The sequence below is a fragment of the Eublepharis macularius genome, chromosome 2 (assembly GCF_028583425.1).
Source record: "Eublepharis macularius isolate TG4126 chromosome 2, MPM_Emac_v1.0, whole genome shotgun sequence".
NCBI lineage: Eukaryota > Metazoa > Chordata > Lepidosauria > Squamata > Eublepharidae > Eublepharis > Eublepharis macularius.
This window is the reverse complement of record NC_072791.1, coordinates 145,677,306-145,692,947: the sequence shown is the minus strand read 5'-3', so window position 1 is coordinate 145,692,947 and position 15,642 is coordinate 145,677,306. Positions and strand designations below refer to the sequence as shown.

General features: G+C 40.6%; 1 protein-coding gene across 1 annotated transcript in view; it reads left to right on the top strand.

The window, feature by feature from the left end:
- Positions 1 to 15,642, top strand: part of DAGLA (diacylglycerol lipase alpha) — a 188,927-nt gene that overhangs the window by 142,035 nt on the left and 31,250 nt on the right. The window contains exons 12-17 of the mRNA XM_054972259.1: positions 638 to 721; positions 869 to 946; positions 8,735 to 8,815; positions 11,033 to 11,175; positions 13,315 to 13,383; positions 14,918 to 14,990. Coding sequence (XP_054828234.1) covers positions 638 to 721; positions 869 to 946; positions 8,735 to 8,815; positions 11,033 to 11,175; positions 13,315 to 13,383; positions 14,918 to 14,990 — 528 coding nt within the window. The remainder of the gene's footprint in view (positions 1 to 637; positions 722 to 868; positions 947 to 8,734; positions 8,816 to 11,032; positions 11,176 to 13,314; positions 13,384 to 14,917; positions 14,991 to 15,642) is intronic.

The following is a 15,642-nucleotide window of genomic DNA, read 5'->3' as shown; positions in this document are numbered from 1 at the left end:
TAGACTCTTGTGTGACTGGCCCATGGTCATCCAGTGAGCTTCCAGGCTGGAGATTTGAACCTAGTTCTCTCAGATCCTAATCTAAAACTCTAACCACTACATCACACTGGCTTTTGTGGAGTGGGTGCTGTAACAGTAGCAAGGAGCCAGGCCTGGGTGAGTTGTGTAACTTGGATGGTAGCAAGTCACCTGGTAATTGCTACTGTCCCCAGTGAGTCTTCCCTTAGAGGTCAAAACAGCTCTGAAAATGGCCTGCCCCCTCTTTCTACCTTTTGCTAACAGAAATAGCTTCAACTAGGAATACGGTTGTATTAGCCTAGCAATGCCCACAGAGAGCATTTGTTCCTTAAAGCTAAAGGTGCTGATTCTATTCGTAGGAATTTTTAACCCCTTAATTTTTGTTCTGTGTGTTTAGAGTTTAGATTTTTCTGCAGATCATTCTACATTCATTGTAGAATGATCTGTCTTTTCTCTTCATGACTTTAGGCCCTGGATTTAAGTATCCAGAGATTTGACTGCATTGAGAATTAGATATATTGATAATATTGTGTGAGTATAATGTTAGCTCAAAAGTTAGCTTTTCTTTGAGACTTCATCAGTCAGGTGGTTGTTTTACATGTTGTTGTATTTCCTTCAGGTCTATGAAACTCCTTTCTATGTGGCTGTGGATCATGAGAAGAAGAAAGTGGTCATCAGTATCCGAGGAACTTTATCTCCAAAGGTAACATTTGTGTCTTCTTACACTTCAGCATGCAGCATTTTGTACTGTGTTCCTCAGAAACTGCATATATACATGCACGTCGTAAACATCTATAGGAGATTCATCTTCTTTTCTGTTTGGACCTTTCCCACTTCCTCCCTGTCCCAGGATGCTCTGACTGATCTGACTGGAGATGCTGAACGTCTCCCAGTGGAAGGTCACCATGGAACTTGGCTTGGGCACAAGGTATTCAGAAGATTCTTCTGATTTTAGTTAATTAACCTCTCATTTCAAACCTTTTTTCTCAGTTTTCCTTGTAAGGTATTTGATTTAAAACAATCTTTTTTCATTGCATGAAAGGTGTTACATAATTGCAACCTGTTACTGAAAAAGTTAAAAAGCTCTGGAAATTGTGGTTGTTCAGGTTACTTGTCAAAAGAAACAGAATGTGTTATTAAATGCTTGCTCTGAGTAATAGCTTCCTAAGACTATTGGGATGTGGAATATAGTGCCTTTGATTATCCGGTGGAAAATTCAATTCAAATAGAGGTGGAAAAATCCAGTGTTCCTGATGGAAAGCAATTAATGCAGCACCATACAATATTACCATTTGTAGAATTGCAGAATTACCATTTGCAGCCACATCCAACCCCATACCTTGTGCTAATCCAGCAGTGGGAGTTGGCCAAAACACCACAAAGTGAAATTAAGAAAGAGAAATCTTATATGTAATGATGATAAGTATAAAAAGTGGGGGAGAGGGAAAGGAGATGTTTTTCATACATGGTGGACATGTATTGAAGTACAGAAACCCAGATTTTTTACTACTTCCAGAAAGAAGTAAAGATTATTATTAATGTTGTTGTTACTATTATTAACTGTGGATAGGGAACTGGTTGAAGGACCGCACTCAAAGAGTGGTGGTCAACGGCGTTTCATCAGATTGGAGGGAGGTGTCCAGTGGGGTGCCGCAGGGCTCAGTTTTAGGCCCAGTACTTTTCAATATTTTTATCAATGATCTGAATGAAGGAGTAGAAGGGCTGCTCATTAAATTTGCTGATGATACCAAATTGGGAGGATTAGCAAACACCCAAGAAGATAGAATTAAAATTCAACAAGACCTGAATACTCTGGAGAAGTGGGCAGCTGTGAATAGGATGCAATTTAACAAAGTCAAGTGCACAGTATTACATCTGAGCCACAAAAATGGGAAGCACAAATATTGGATGGGGGATACACTTCTGGGCAGTAGTATATGTGAAAGGGATCTTGGGGTAAGAGTGGACTGTAAACTAAATATGAGCAGTCAGTGTGATGTGGTGGCAAAAAACGGCTGATTCAATCTTGGGTTGTATCAAAGGGGCCATAGCATCAAAATCGCAGGAGGTCATAGCCCCTCTCTATACTGCCTTGGTCAGGCCACACCTGGAGTACTGTGTGCAGTTCTGGAGGCCTCACTTCAAAAAGGATGTGGACAAAATCGAGAGGGTGCAGAGGAGAGCGATGAGAATGATCAGGGGTCTGGAGACTGAGCCCTACGAGGAAAGGCTGAGGGCCTTGGGGATGTTTAGTTTGGAGAAGAGGAGGTTGAGGGGGGACATGATTGCTCTCTTTAAATATTTGAAAGGCTGTCATTTGGAGGAGGGCAAGGAGCTGTTCCAGTTGGCAGCAGAGGGTAGGACCTGAAGCAATGGGCTTAAATTACATGCACAAAGGTACCGGCTGGATATTAGGAAAAACTTTTTCACGGTCAGAGTAGTTCAAAAGTGGAATCAGCTGCCTAGGGAGGTGGTGAGCTCCCCCTCACTGGCAGTTTTCAAGAAGAGGCTGGATGAATACTTGTCAGAGATGCTTTAGGCTGATCCTGCACTGGGCAGGGGGTTGGACTAGATGGTCTGTATGGCCCCTTCCAACTCTATGATTCTATGAACAGCAACATTTGATTTGTATACCACCCTTCAGGACAACTTAATACCCATTCAGAGTGGTTTACAAAGTATGTCATTATTATCCCCACAATAATCACCCTGTGAGGTGGGTGCGGCTGAGAGAGCTCTGAGGAAGCTGTGATTGATCCAAGGTCACCCAGCTGGCTTCAAGTGGAGGAGTAGGGAATCAAACCCAGTTCTCCAGATTAGAGTCCTGCTGCTCTTAACCACTACACCAAACTGTAAGGATATTACAAGAAATAATTTACCATTAAAGCCATTAGGCTGTATAAAGGAGAATATCAATAGAAAACACAGGAAATTAATAATAAGATTTTTTTGTAATGGCTAAAATTGAAATGGCCAGGAGATGGAAGACAGAAGAGGCATTACAGGAAGATTGAAAGTGGAGTATAGAACACTCTCTAATACAGGGGTCCCCAACCTGCGGCCCGCGGGCCACATGGGCCCCCAAGCGGTTTCTGTGTGGCCCTCCAACCTGGTTTGCTGCTATCACCCCAAGGCATTTTCACCTCAGACCCACACTATTCTTCCTGCTTCAAGAGGCACCACCTGTTGCTGTTCTTCCTGTCGCTTTCTTGCCAAAAACACAACAGCAACATTGTTTCTTCTGGTCTCCATGGTTCCTTCTGCCAGCCCCCTCTCGGTCTGATCCTCCATACTGGCATTTTGGCCATTTGGGGTGCTTTGCTGGCTACCCATCCTGCTCAGCTTTTGCTCCCCCTCTCCATGCATTACCATGTTGAAGGCTATGTGTAGAAAGCAGCTGTGTGAAAGGGTACAGAAGATGTCTTTTGCAAAAACAAAACAAAGACGGGAAAAGGACAGTAAATGGGCTGGTATTTTTTTAAAAAAAGGTTACAAAGTGTTTTTCATACTGAACATTTTTAGAGGTTCCACCAATCAAGGCTCCTCCCAAGTGGCTTCCAAGGTTACTGGTCAAGTTGCTGCTGCCGGGGGCTGTTAGCTCTGTTAGCTCTGACAGAGCTAACAGCTCTGACAGAGCTGTTAGCTCTGACTTTTTGCCTTGCTTGCTTCTGCCTCTCCTCCCCTACCCACTCCAGCTAGGAGTCTTCTCATGCATCTGTGATTGCAGGAGCTAGTGAGTGGCCCCTTGGGTTGAGTGAGAAGGAGTACTTCCTTAGCAGGGAAGCTTCTGAGATCCCCCTTCTCACATCTTCCTCCAGCCAAATCCCCCTCCACCAGCTAGCATTTTGCTTCTCATAACTGAGGCTTGGCTGGCAGGCAGTGATGTGTATGTGCACCCCATATATCATTTGAAGCCAATTTAATGGCTTATCTTCTGCTCCAGGTGGGAGGCTGCCCTTTCATTCACTCTTTCTATCTGCCCTTTTTTGGAGGAACCTCGAAGTATTAGCATGTATAGATTTAAACCTCAAAGCAGTGTGTTTATTAAGAAATAGCTCTCATAGTATTCAATGTACTTAGGATTGCAACTCCGCCATCTGGTAGGTCAGATTTATAATCCATTTTTAAAAAAATTCTTCCTGGCCTGTGCATATAGCCCAATGCTCCTGAGAACTGTAGAGGCATAGGTCTCTTCTTTTCTTTACCATGTTCAAAATGAAAAACCCCAGCTAATAGCAGCTAGAGTGGGGTGAGTTTGATGGAAAAGGGAAGAGTTAGACCCCCAAAACTATACTTTTCATATTTTTTTTAATTCAAGGATAATATTGAAACTCTGCAACTACTACTCTGCTAAAAATTCTGTAAGATGTCTGCAAAAGAAAGTGCTGTTTCAAAGAAACAAAAGATTACGGATGAGCACTGTGTCTTTAATGACAAATGGACTACTGAGTATGTCTTTGTTTTAAACAAAGATAAAGCAATTTGCCTGATATGTCTTGAAACTTTCTCAGTATTAAAGGAGTACACTATTAGAAGGCACTTTGAATCCTGTCACAAGAGCTACTCAATACATTAAGGAGGTGTGAGTGAACAAGGTAAAGAATCTTAAAAAATCAACATTTTTGCAGCAAAATAGTTTTAGAAAGCACACTGAGGAGAACCTATCTACTGTGAGGGCCAGCTTTCATGTTGCTAAATGTATTGCTGAGAGTGGTAGGCCATCACTGGTGGTGAATTTGTTTAAAAGTGCATGGTGCAACTTTTCATGCTACAATGAACTAAAATTTGAGAAAGACGTGAATTTACAATTCCATGTTGAAGGACATGTCAAAGCACTGAACCTGTTGTAGGTGGAATTCCAATTCACAGATTACCATAAGCACAGAAAGGAAATAAGAATGTTTCAAAATCCATTTGACGTAGCACTAGAAGATGCAAGTAATTTTTTTCAAATGGAACTAATTGATTTGCCATCCAGTGATCATCTCAGAGACAATTACAAAGAAAATAGTCTGTTCAGTTTCTGTTGTGGCCCACTAGATAGATTTATCAACCTAAAGATATTTGCTGAAGGCATATTTACACTCTTTGGCACCCCATACATCTGTGAACAAACTTTTTCCAAGATGAAAATTGTGAAATCCAAGTGTAGCTCAAGACTTACAGATGAACATTTACATGACATTTTAAGGGTGCCTGTCACAAACCTTGACTTGGACATTAATGCCTTGGCTATCAGAAAACAGCCACAAAAATTACACTGACTCCTAGATAAGCTGGATAAAAGGATTCAACAGTAAAATATTGTTCCCACATGGATTGCATTCAAGTTAACATTTCTTCATTGACCTCTGAATGTTTACTGTTTATCTGAATAGGCAGGTTAATGAGTTTCTTACATTTTGATTTAAGCTGTGGCCCTCTTTAGGCATTGAACACTCTAATGTGGCCCTCATGAGACAAAAGGTTGGGGACCCCTGCTCTAATACATACATTTAGGGAAGAGTGAGACTTAGAGAACATTTTTCTTAGAAAAATTGAATATATTTATTATCTATTGGAATTTCAGATATGTTCAGAACATTTAAGAGATGTGTTTTTATTACAGTAATATGAATTATTATTGGACATATGCATAAAATTGTTTTGTCAAGGAGGATATCATTTACGTATATGAAAATATTCTTATAAGAATTACATTGTTCCTGTTGTATATTAGCAACACTTATTTTTTATCATGCGCATCATAATGAAATTGTTGGAATCTGATGCACAATACTAACACAGAGGTCAGGGCTGGATGATTTGCCTGCATGGAATCCCAAAGGCATTCAAGCCACCATAAAATCAGAGATGTCAGCATAACCCTACATAGATATAATCAAGCTTTATAAAGCAATTGTAGCTGAAACAACTGTTGTTACATTCTCTGCAGCTGTCGCTACATCAGTGCATACCAATCAATGTGATCTGCTGGCTGTGGAAGCCTGTAAAATGAAAATGTTACTCTGACAGATTGCAAATATCAAACTTGCATATCAAGAAATGACTTTCAGACCTAAGGTGGCTGTTGCCTATGTTAAGAATAGATGCCTCCATGGAAATAGACTTTAAAGTATAAGAAATCTAGACACCGTGACTGGCATTGCATTTCTGAAGCTTGTGCATTTTAATGGCATCTTTGAGATTAAGGTCATGCAAGTGGTTTCAGCATTTTGAAGACAAAAGTTTTCTACTTTATATTCAGTAAGTTTGTTTGAAATAATTACTGTTAATAACAGTTTGAAACCACTTTTTTAAATAAACAGCAGTTACATGTACTGATACATATCTTCAGCAATTTCTTTCCTCCTTGGAATCTGCTGTTTGCCAGTGCATTCCTATGCTATCATAGTTAATGCCACCTGGCAACCATATTCCATCTCTATGCTTTATCCCTTATTGTATGAAAGGTAGCTTTTCTCTTACCATTCAGATTTTTAGAGATGACAGCAAAATATAGGATATTCTTTGTTTCCCTTTAATGTATGGAATTGCTGAACATTTGAAGCTATCCAAATTGTAATGTTCCCGTTAGTTTTTTTTTTATAAATTTTTTTATTTTTCATAACTACAAAACACTACACAAGACTATCACAAGGAAAGGGGAGAGGGAAGGGACAAAGGGGGGTGGAAAAAGAAAAGGGGGGGAATGAACTACAAACACTAAACACTACACTTCAATGTTTCCCTTCATACTGTCATAATACAAAAATAGCTCCATAGGATAATGATGGAGTGGTTAATCATACAGAGAATAAACATTTCAAATTCTGATTAAACTTTCCTCCCCCTTCTAGGTCCCGGACGCAGTTCTCTCTGTGCAACTGCTGTTGCAGTGCTCTCCTCCTCCTCCCCCCCCCCTCCGGCTCCTCCTTTTCTTTGTTCTCGGTGCAGCAGAGTTCTGGGTTTTTATTCTCAAAATCCTTTAGTTGATCTTCTGATAATATCTTATAGGCCTGATCTTTATATCTGAACCATATTCCTTCCGGGAATAACCATTTGTACTTTATTCCATGGTCCCTCAGAAGAGCTGCAAACTTTTTATATTTAAAACGCCGTTTCCGGACTAGAAATGGAACGTCCTTCAAAATCTTGACTTTCAAACCCATAAAGTCCAAATCCGCATTGTATGAGTTATATAGGATGGTGTCCCGAATCTTTTTAGATGAAAAGTCAATAATGATCTCACGAGGCAACTGTCGCTTTGTTGCATATTTTGAAGAAGCCCGACGGACCTCCAAAATGGCGCTTTTAACCTCTTCTTTAGTCGTCCTCGCGGGTATCGCCAATAGTTCCGAGACCACCTCCCACAGATCCTCTTTTTCCTCCTCTTTCACGTTTTGGAGACGCAAAATTGTCTGCGTTCGTTCCACCTGTAGCCCGATCAGCTGGTTCTCCATCAACTTCAGCTCCTTTTTTGTAGCCTTCACAAGTGACGCACTTTCCAGAGCAGACTTTTCTGCCCCCCCCCGCTGCTGCCTTAATGGTTTTCACCTCGCTTTCAATTAAGCCCACCCTTTGATCAGTTTCGTTCAGCTTGTCAACAAAGGGTTTTATAGCTTCCACCACCGCCCTGCGCACCAACTCTTCGAGCGACTCCCCCTTCTGCAAGGTAGCCGAGATTGACTTACCGAGAGCGGGACTTTGCTTCTTTGCTGCCATTTGGGGGGGGGGGGGCGCCAACAAAATTCTGGAACTCAATGAAGGGGAAGAGCGAGTCTTCTTCAGATCAACCTCTCCTTCACAAACGCTTGTAGAACAGAAGGGATTCGCTTGTTTACAGGCTTCCGCCTGTTTCTTTTACTTGCCGTTTCTCGTTGCCCGGCGGCACTCGAGGCGCCGCGCACGTCTGCCGGCCTCCATAGGGACAAACGGGCAATTCCTCCCCCGCATTGATTTCGGGGAGTTCTTCCCGCCGCGTCCCGGACCCTGGCTCCCTCCCTGGGAGTCCTGGGGGCTAATCCTTGCGGATCAGCCGCCCGGTCAGGGTGCCCGGTCGTTTCCTCCCGGACCAGCCGAGAGGAGCGTCCGGCATGGCTGAGAAAACGAAACCGAATCGTAATGTTCCCGTTAGGACAGTTAATTCATATTTCAGAATACTGATTTTTTAAAGTTCTTACCATACTGTGCCGTATTGGTAAGTCCCTTCTGTTGCCATTTTCTGTGGGTGAATACTTTTTAGTTTCTCTTGGAATTCCCTCAGTGATCCCTTCTCCTTCCCCAATGTTTTAACTGTTGTCTTTAGTTTTTGTATTCATTTTAAGCCCTGGTTTTAAATTGTTTTAATGATGTATTTATATACTAGTTTAATGCTTTTTAAAATGAGATTTTAATTTGTTAGCTGCTCTGGTTGCCCGATTAGGGCAGAAAGGTGGAATAAAAATATTGTAAATAAATAAAAAATAAAAATAAGCTCCTAGGATTACTGACTGTCCAATTCTAGTTACATAGCTTGATACTAAGCCCATGGAAATCAAATAATTAAGTCCCATATAATTTTTGTTAGGAGTGTGGTGTGCGATGTTAGGAGTGTGGTGTATATCTTTACTGACAGATGAAAAGTTTAGAAAGATTTGGTCCTTTGAGTCAATATATATGTTTCCGAGTACTAAAGCAGACAGTGGTGTTCTGCCCAAACCTATGTTTTTCCTTCTACTTGCTGCTTCTTTTTTAGGGGATGGTGTTGTCTGCTGAGTACATCAAAAAGAAACTGGAGCAGGAGATGGTCCTCTCTCAGGCATTTGGACGTGATTTGGTGAGTCTGCTTTTGTGAAATATGTTCTTCAAGTAGGTTTCACACTTCCATCTATGTGTTTCATCCAAACTCCCACAAGCAGAGCACAGCTTGCAAAAGGGATCTTAGCATCCTCCCCTTTCTTTCTCATTCCCCTGCAACAATTTCAGCCTGTTCCCCCTCCCCTCTGCATGTATCCAACATTGTTCTCAAGGAGCTGATCTTTAGGAACAGTTTTGTGACTTAACAGCACTTTACATACATACATTGAATGTTATGTCTGAAATCACTAGATCCACTATAAGGTAAAGGTAAAGGTAGTCCCCTGTGCAAGCACTGTGTCATTACTGACCCATGGGGGGACATCGCATCACGACGTTTTCTTGGCAGACTTTTTACAGGGTGATTTGCCATTGCCTTCCCCAGTCATCTACGCTTTACCCTCAGGAAACTGGGTACTCATTTTACCGACCTTGGAAGGATGGAAGGCTGAGTCAACTTTGAGCTGACTACCTGAACCTGGCTTCCACCAGGATAAAAATCAGGTCATGAGCAGAGCTTGGACTGCAGTACTGCAGCTTACCACTCTGCACCACGGGGCTCCTATATACATCTATACACATTTCAAAATGTACAGAAGTTGCAAACCCAGTGGCAAATGGGTAAGGCAAAAGCAAGGCAGATAGAACAAATGTGCAGGTGTTTGTGGTGTTAAAAATGGCCACAATTTTATTGGTTAAAGCTGCCAGATTCTTGGTATGGCATAGGGCAATGGATCCAGGTGTCAGTTGACCAACCTGCTGGCTGATATAGAAAATCCCTCACCCTAGCCTACCTGCTAGGAAATTCTGCAGGACAGCAGAATGTGGTGCTACAAATGTGCCCATGCCACTGTGTGGTTCCCCTTGCCACCTGGGAGTGAGGGTGTCCTGATAGCTTCCAAACTGGGCATGTCTCCACAAACCTTCACCCAAAGATCTCTTAAGGGGATCCCCAACTTGGGGAAGTGGGCACACAAGCCCTGCCCCCCATGCATCTGGCCCAATGCTGATACCACCAACCAAGAAGTTGTGACAATGAGAGATGAATGAATACTGCAAAATTCAGAAACAAACAACCCAAAACCAAACAAAACCATGTGCATGCTTAACCAGAGGAAAAGCAGGAAGGGAAGCCGAAATTATCTGACCACAGGTGATGCAGCAGGCTTCAAATAAATATTGACCCAGTAGACCAGAGAAAAGACTCCCCCCCCCCGCCTGTCCAGTGCCTGATTGAAGGGCATGCACCAATATGCAGGCTCTGGGATTGACAGTGCCACAGTACCAGCTGAAGACCACGGCACACATCTCCCTGTCTTCACAAATTCAGCCCCAGGTAAGTATGAAACCTGAGCTTGTTGCTGCTCTTGGCCATTATATGAATAATCCTTTGTTCAGGAAATCCATTACTTGAAGCAGTGCAGGAGAAACTTAAGTCACTGAAGCTGGAAATAAAGGTGTAGAAAAAGTATCTCGTCCCTAAGTGCTAAAAATAAGGGCAAAATTCAGTTCTAAATTCTGTCCTAATGGTTTGCTTGAGCCTTGTAACAAATCTCACACAAGAAGAGCAGTTTAACTTTTTTTATTTCGTGATAGTGGACTGTGTGTATATTGTCTAGATAGACTGCAAGTTGTTTAAGAACTTAACAGTGCTTAATAAAAATGAGTTCATGGTTGCCGCAGTCAAATGATATTTGTAAAGAAATTAATCCTATGATGTTCTGCAATCTTTTGCCTTTCTTTTGCATCTGTTTGAGGGAAGCAGAGGGAAGAGAATGCATGTAATTTTACTGAGAACAACATGCTTATGTTAAGCTTTTCTGTATCTAAGATACTTCTCAATACGCAAGTTATGAAATTCTACTAATTAATCACAGTTCATGTGAAAAGCTTGTGCTGCAGGGTTTACCCAATGGTTTTAAGTAGAGCTTGATTTCTGCCCATCCTCTTTTGAGGTAATCTGTGGGATGCCAACATCTAAAATCAGGTTTGGAAATACTAGGAAATTCTTTGAAAGATTAAAAAAAGGGCATCAGGAAGCTGCCCTTGAAAGATCTGGTCTGTGTTGGCTGCCTATGCTCTTAGGAGTGCCTCGGTATACACCGGAAATAACAAGGTGTATCAAGGGATGGACTGAGTATAAGTATGTATACAAGATTTCCAAATCCTGCATGGATCTTGACTTTTTTTTTTCCAGGGCAGAGGAACAAAACACTATGGTCTCATTGTGGTAGGTCATTCCCTGGGAGCAGGTACAGCGGCCATTCTGTCCTTTTTGCTGCGTCCACAGTATCCATCTTTAAAATGCTATGCCTACTCTCCCCCAGGTGGGCTCTTAAGGTAGGTGTTTAGTAAACAGACTGGTGAATTGCATTGAAATCCATTTCTTTTGTGACATACTGAGAGGCATATTGGGCATAATATTCTTAAGATAAGCAATTCGAAATAAATGATTGTAAGCATTTTAAGGCAGAATTTATGTTGGGTCCAGTTGACTGCATTCAGATGTCATATCAGCTCATCAACTGACGTGAAGCGTGAACTTTCATGAGTGCCTCTCTTCTTGCACTGAGCCTAAAGAAAAAGTCCTTGTTTAAAGCAAACTCAGTATTTTGTGTTGTCATGGTTGATCCCAATAAAAGGGTATTACATTGATTGTGTTTTTGGATTTTGCACAAAACAGTACGTCTGTTTACAACTTTTTTTCTGGTTAACTACAGCATACAGCTTCACTGAAATAAATTTCTCCCTTGCAAACCAGAATTCTAAGTCTGGATTAAATCCTGGTTTAGAATCTTGACTTGTTAGGGGAAAACTAATTTCAGTTAAGCTACTGTTATGGTTTTACATCGTCAGTCTTCTAAATGTTTAATAATCCAGCATCTCCTGTCTGCAAAATTTATAGTTAAAAAATGTACAGTCGAAATATATAGTTGCTAGCCAAGTTTCTATCTCTTGTTTCTGTTGTATAGAAGCTGGACTAGCTTATACTGTGACATTTTACCATACTTATGACAAAGTATGGTGAAATGTCACAGTGTAAGCTAGTCCAGCTTCATTGGATATGGTTTAGGCTAATATTTTAATTCAAATTAAATCACAATTTGAAATGCTGTTTTTTTTTAAAAAAAATTAATAACTCTGCTCTTTTTTTTAAAAAAAAAAAAGGCATTTCCCATGCCAATAAAAGTCCAGTTCTTTGACCAGAATAAATTCTGCAAAATTCAATACATTTGCATAGTTTTGTGTTGCTGCTGTTAGGCATGAGAGGGACAGGGAACTATATTGGCACTGAAGTTCTCTCTCTACCCATTGCAAATGTCATTGTGGCTCTTCCTGGCTTCTCTGCTGAAATCTGACTTTCAAACTTACTACTGACTTTCAAACTTACTACTGCAATTTTAAGGGTTAAATATTACCTTTTAACATTAATGCTGAAATTCTCAGGATGTTCATGTGCCCTGGATGTTGACTTTTGTGGGTGTGGGACTAATGCTCACAGAGTGGAAATCATTGCCCAGGAAAGGAGAGCTCCTTCTGAGAGCACAGAAGCATGTTCCTGATTGGCAGTCTCAGTGGGCATAGTTGCGTATTACATTGTTAGTGATGGGAATCCATACAGGATATTTAGTTAGGGAGTTGCAAGGGAATTATCCAACAGGACTCATCCAGAAGGGAATTAACTTCTGGATGGTTCTTTCCTAATTACATATTTTGGGGATGTGTTTCTTATTTGTAATTAAGGAGAGTATGCTGCCCTGAGTACTTTGGAAGAAGAGAAGAGTAAAAATGTACAAGTAGCTTATGGGCACATTTTATGCACTATTTGGGACTTACTGGGCCATGCATTTTACCAACTCCAGAGGATTACAGTCTTGTTAGACTATTGAGCAGTCTTCAGTCACTTAATTCCATTTTCTGCTTTTAAAAGAGATATATGAAGAAATAGGCCTGGATGATGAACCAGGGAGTTGCTTAGCTAAACTCTGTGATACAGGTTATGCATAGCAGGGTTAGTTTTCTGGTATTGTTCTCATGCTTTTTTTCTGGTAGGTTTTCCATTTAAAAAGAAATAGAATGATCTTTATTTTCCATCTTTTTAATAGAATCTCTAGATTTGGATATATGGCAGATACAGTGGTGATCCAACACATATTTGAGCCTACCATATTTAAGTGAGTTTTAGATTCTAGAACAGTAACATGTAAAAGGCCTTATAAAACAGTCACTGGCTCTGTTCAGATATACTATCAAGCAGTTGTTTGTTATTAGAAGAGCATGCTTTGGAAATTCTCAGGCTTGTGTTCTAAGCCCTTCCACAACAGATCAAAGTTTGTTATGATATCTGAATCAGAGGGAACCACTGTTTCATTGTTAGTCAGATGTTTTGAAATTTTTTGGTTCAGAGAATCAACTGGATATGTAGCATGCCCTTCTGTCAGTTCTTGCCAACTTTTTTTGTATCTGTTTCTCTTCCAGTGAAGATGCCATGGAGTACTCCAAAGAGTTTGTGACTGCAGTTGTACTGGGCAAGGATCTAGTACCTAGGCAAGTCAAGAAATCTGGAGCTTCTCATTGCAGCAAACAGTTCCCTTATCATATACCAAAGCTATCTGTTTCTTACGCTCCTTGTTTGCATTTGTTTCCAGTTTCTCATTTACCAGTCTTCATGTGCTTCTTGCTTATCCCTCTCTTCCTAGATGCCTGGATCTTTTACCTGAACATATACATTGATGTATCGTACACCTCCCTCTCTATGTTACAGTTGCCTATATAATTGGGAAAAGAGAAAATTCTGATTCCACAATCAATCTATGTTCATTGTGGTATCTGATACATCTGTGCCATTTCCTTAGTTACCTGTGCTGTCATTTATACCTTTGTACTCTCTCCCAGGTCACCTCTTCTGAGCCATCTTACACCTGTGAACTGTCTCCTGGCTATATCTGCTGTGTCATCTCCCACGTGTGCACTATATCTTGAGCTATGAGTGTTGTCACCTCAAACCTGTCTTTGTATTATGTGAGCTGTGTCATCTTACACTTGTGTATTGTGTGCTGAGTTGTGCATATTGTGTCATCTCATCTCACACTTATGTGATGTCTTCTTGCTTACCTGTGTGTGTTTCATTTAACACCATCTCAAAGTTGTGTATAATTTTCTTTTAACATTTCACATGTGTTTACAATCTCCTTGGCCTTAATTAATAGACTGTGGTTAAGAAGCACTTATAGTACTTTTAATTGGTAGAGTAAAACTAATTTCTATATCGTTCTCAAGTGGTTGGTTGGTAGTTTGGTATGTGGAGGCACATCTGAACACTAACAAGACTGTGGAATAAGGAATTTGGGAATGGCAACTTCTGTTGTGAATCAATAGGTAGTCAATAGGTGTATCCCAAGCAAAGGCAAAATTCGGTCAACGAATCTCTTAGCAAGAAGGTTATGAAATGCTTTTCAAATAATTACTGTTGTTGGCCTGGAAGAAATAGGACATCGTAGTTTCATAATACTTGTCCAAGGTTACAGAACATTAGGGTTCTATTAACTGCAGGTTAATCAGTTGCTTGTATATGCTTAATTCCCCCATATAGATAGTAATACCCCCTTTTTTCTCACCTCATCTTTTAAGATCTGCGGATGAAAAATACTGAAAGTTTATTTTTATTATCTTGTATGAAAACATCTCCCACTTGTGATCTTTAGTGATTTGACTAGTGATCTTTAGATGTCCATAGTGTGTGAGCCCTAAGGTCTCTGAATCATTTTCTTGGGTAGATGAACCTGTTATTTCTGGCCCCCCTATTTCTCTAGTCTGTAATTTCACACATCTGTGTCATAGGTTTTCTGTATTTTTAGTTAATAGCCTTGCCTATTAGCCTTGTGGATTTTTATGTTTGGTTACCAGTAATGTTACCTGTTCATGCCTTTCTGATAGGTTGTGGAATACCTACAATATTACCTTTCACATTGGTATACACTTTCCTTATGTTGTATAGGGTAATTCTTCTCTGAACTGACCTCAGTATAATTTCATGATTTTATGATTCACACAATTGTATCTGATATTATTTGTCCCACAGGATTGGCCTCTCACAGCTGGAAGGATTTCGTCGGCAGCTTCTTGATGTACTTCAGAGAAGTAACAAACCAAAGGTAAGAAAACGTCAATTTTAGCTTAAATGAAATTATTTTTCTCATGTAAATTACTACAATAGAAGGGAATTTTACTTCTTCAAACTCTATGCAGTCTTACAGAATAGATTCTGTACCTCCTCACTCTTCTGACTGTCATGTCAGAATCAGCTCCTTGATTGGTCTCCATTAGGGATGTGCATCTGAAAAAATGATCCAAAAATACACAAAGAAATTGCTGTAGGCTTATTAAAGCAGCTTCCAGAACGGTGAACCTAATTCAGGAAACTAAATTGCAACAAGTCCCTACCACCAAAAAGTTTGTGTATTTTGTCCCTTTTCATACCACCAAAAAGTTTGTGTGAGTTGTTTCCTTTCATACCTTCCAGAACCAGGCAGGCGCTGAGCTCACCTCACAGGGCATCAGGTTATTTTCCTGAACAACATTCACCAATCAGATCCCAAGGGAGAGAGCATGTGTGCAACAGGCCCAAATTCATAAAAATGAAAAAAAGCCAAATAGATCAGATCCAAGTTGGCACCAGCCCACCCAGAACAAGCTAATAATGGAACGGAATTATTCCGGAACCCCCAGGAGCTGAGCAGTCAGACCCCCTACTATGCTAAAAGGATGGTTTATGACTGTAATATCATAAACCCATTCTTCTTATAT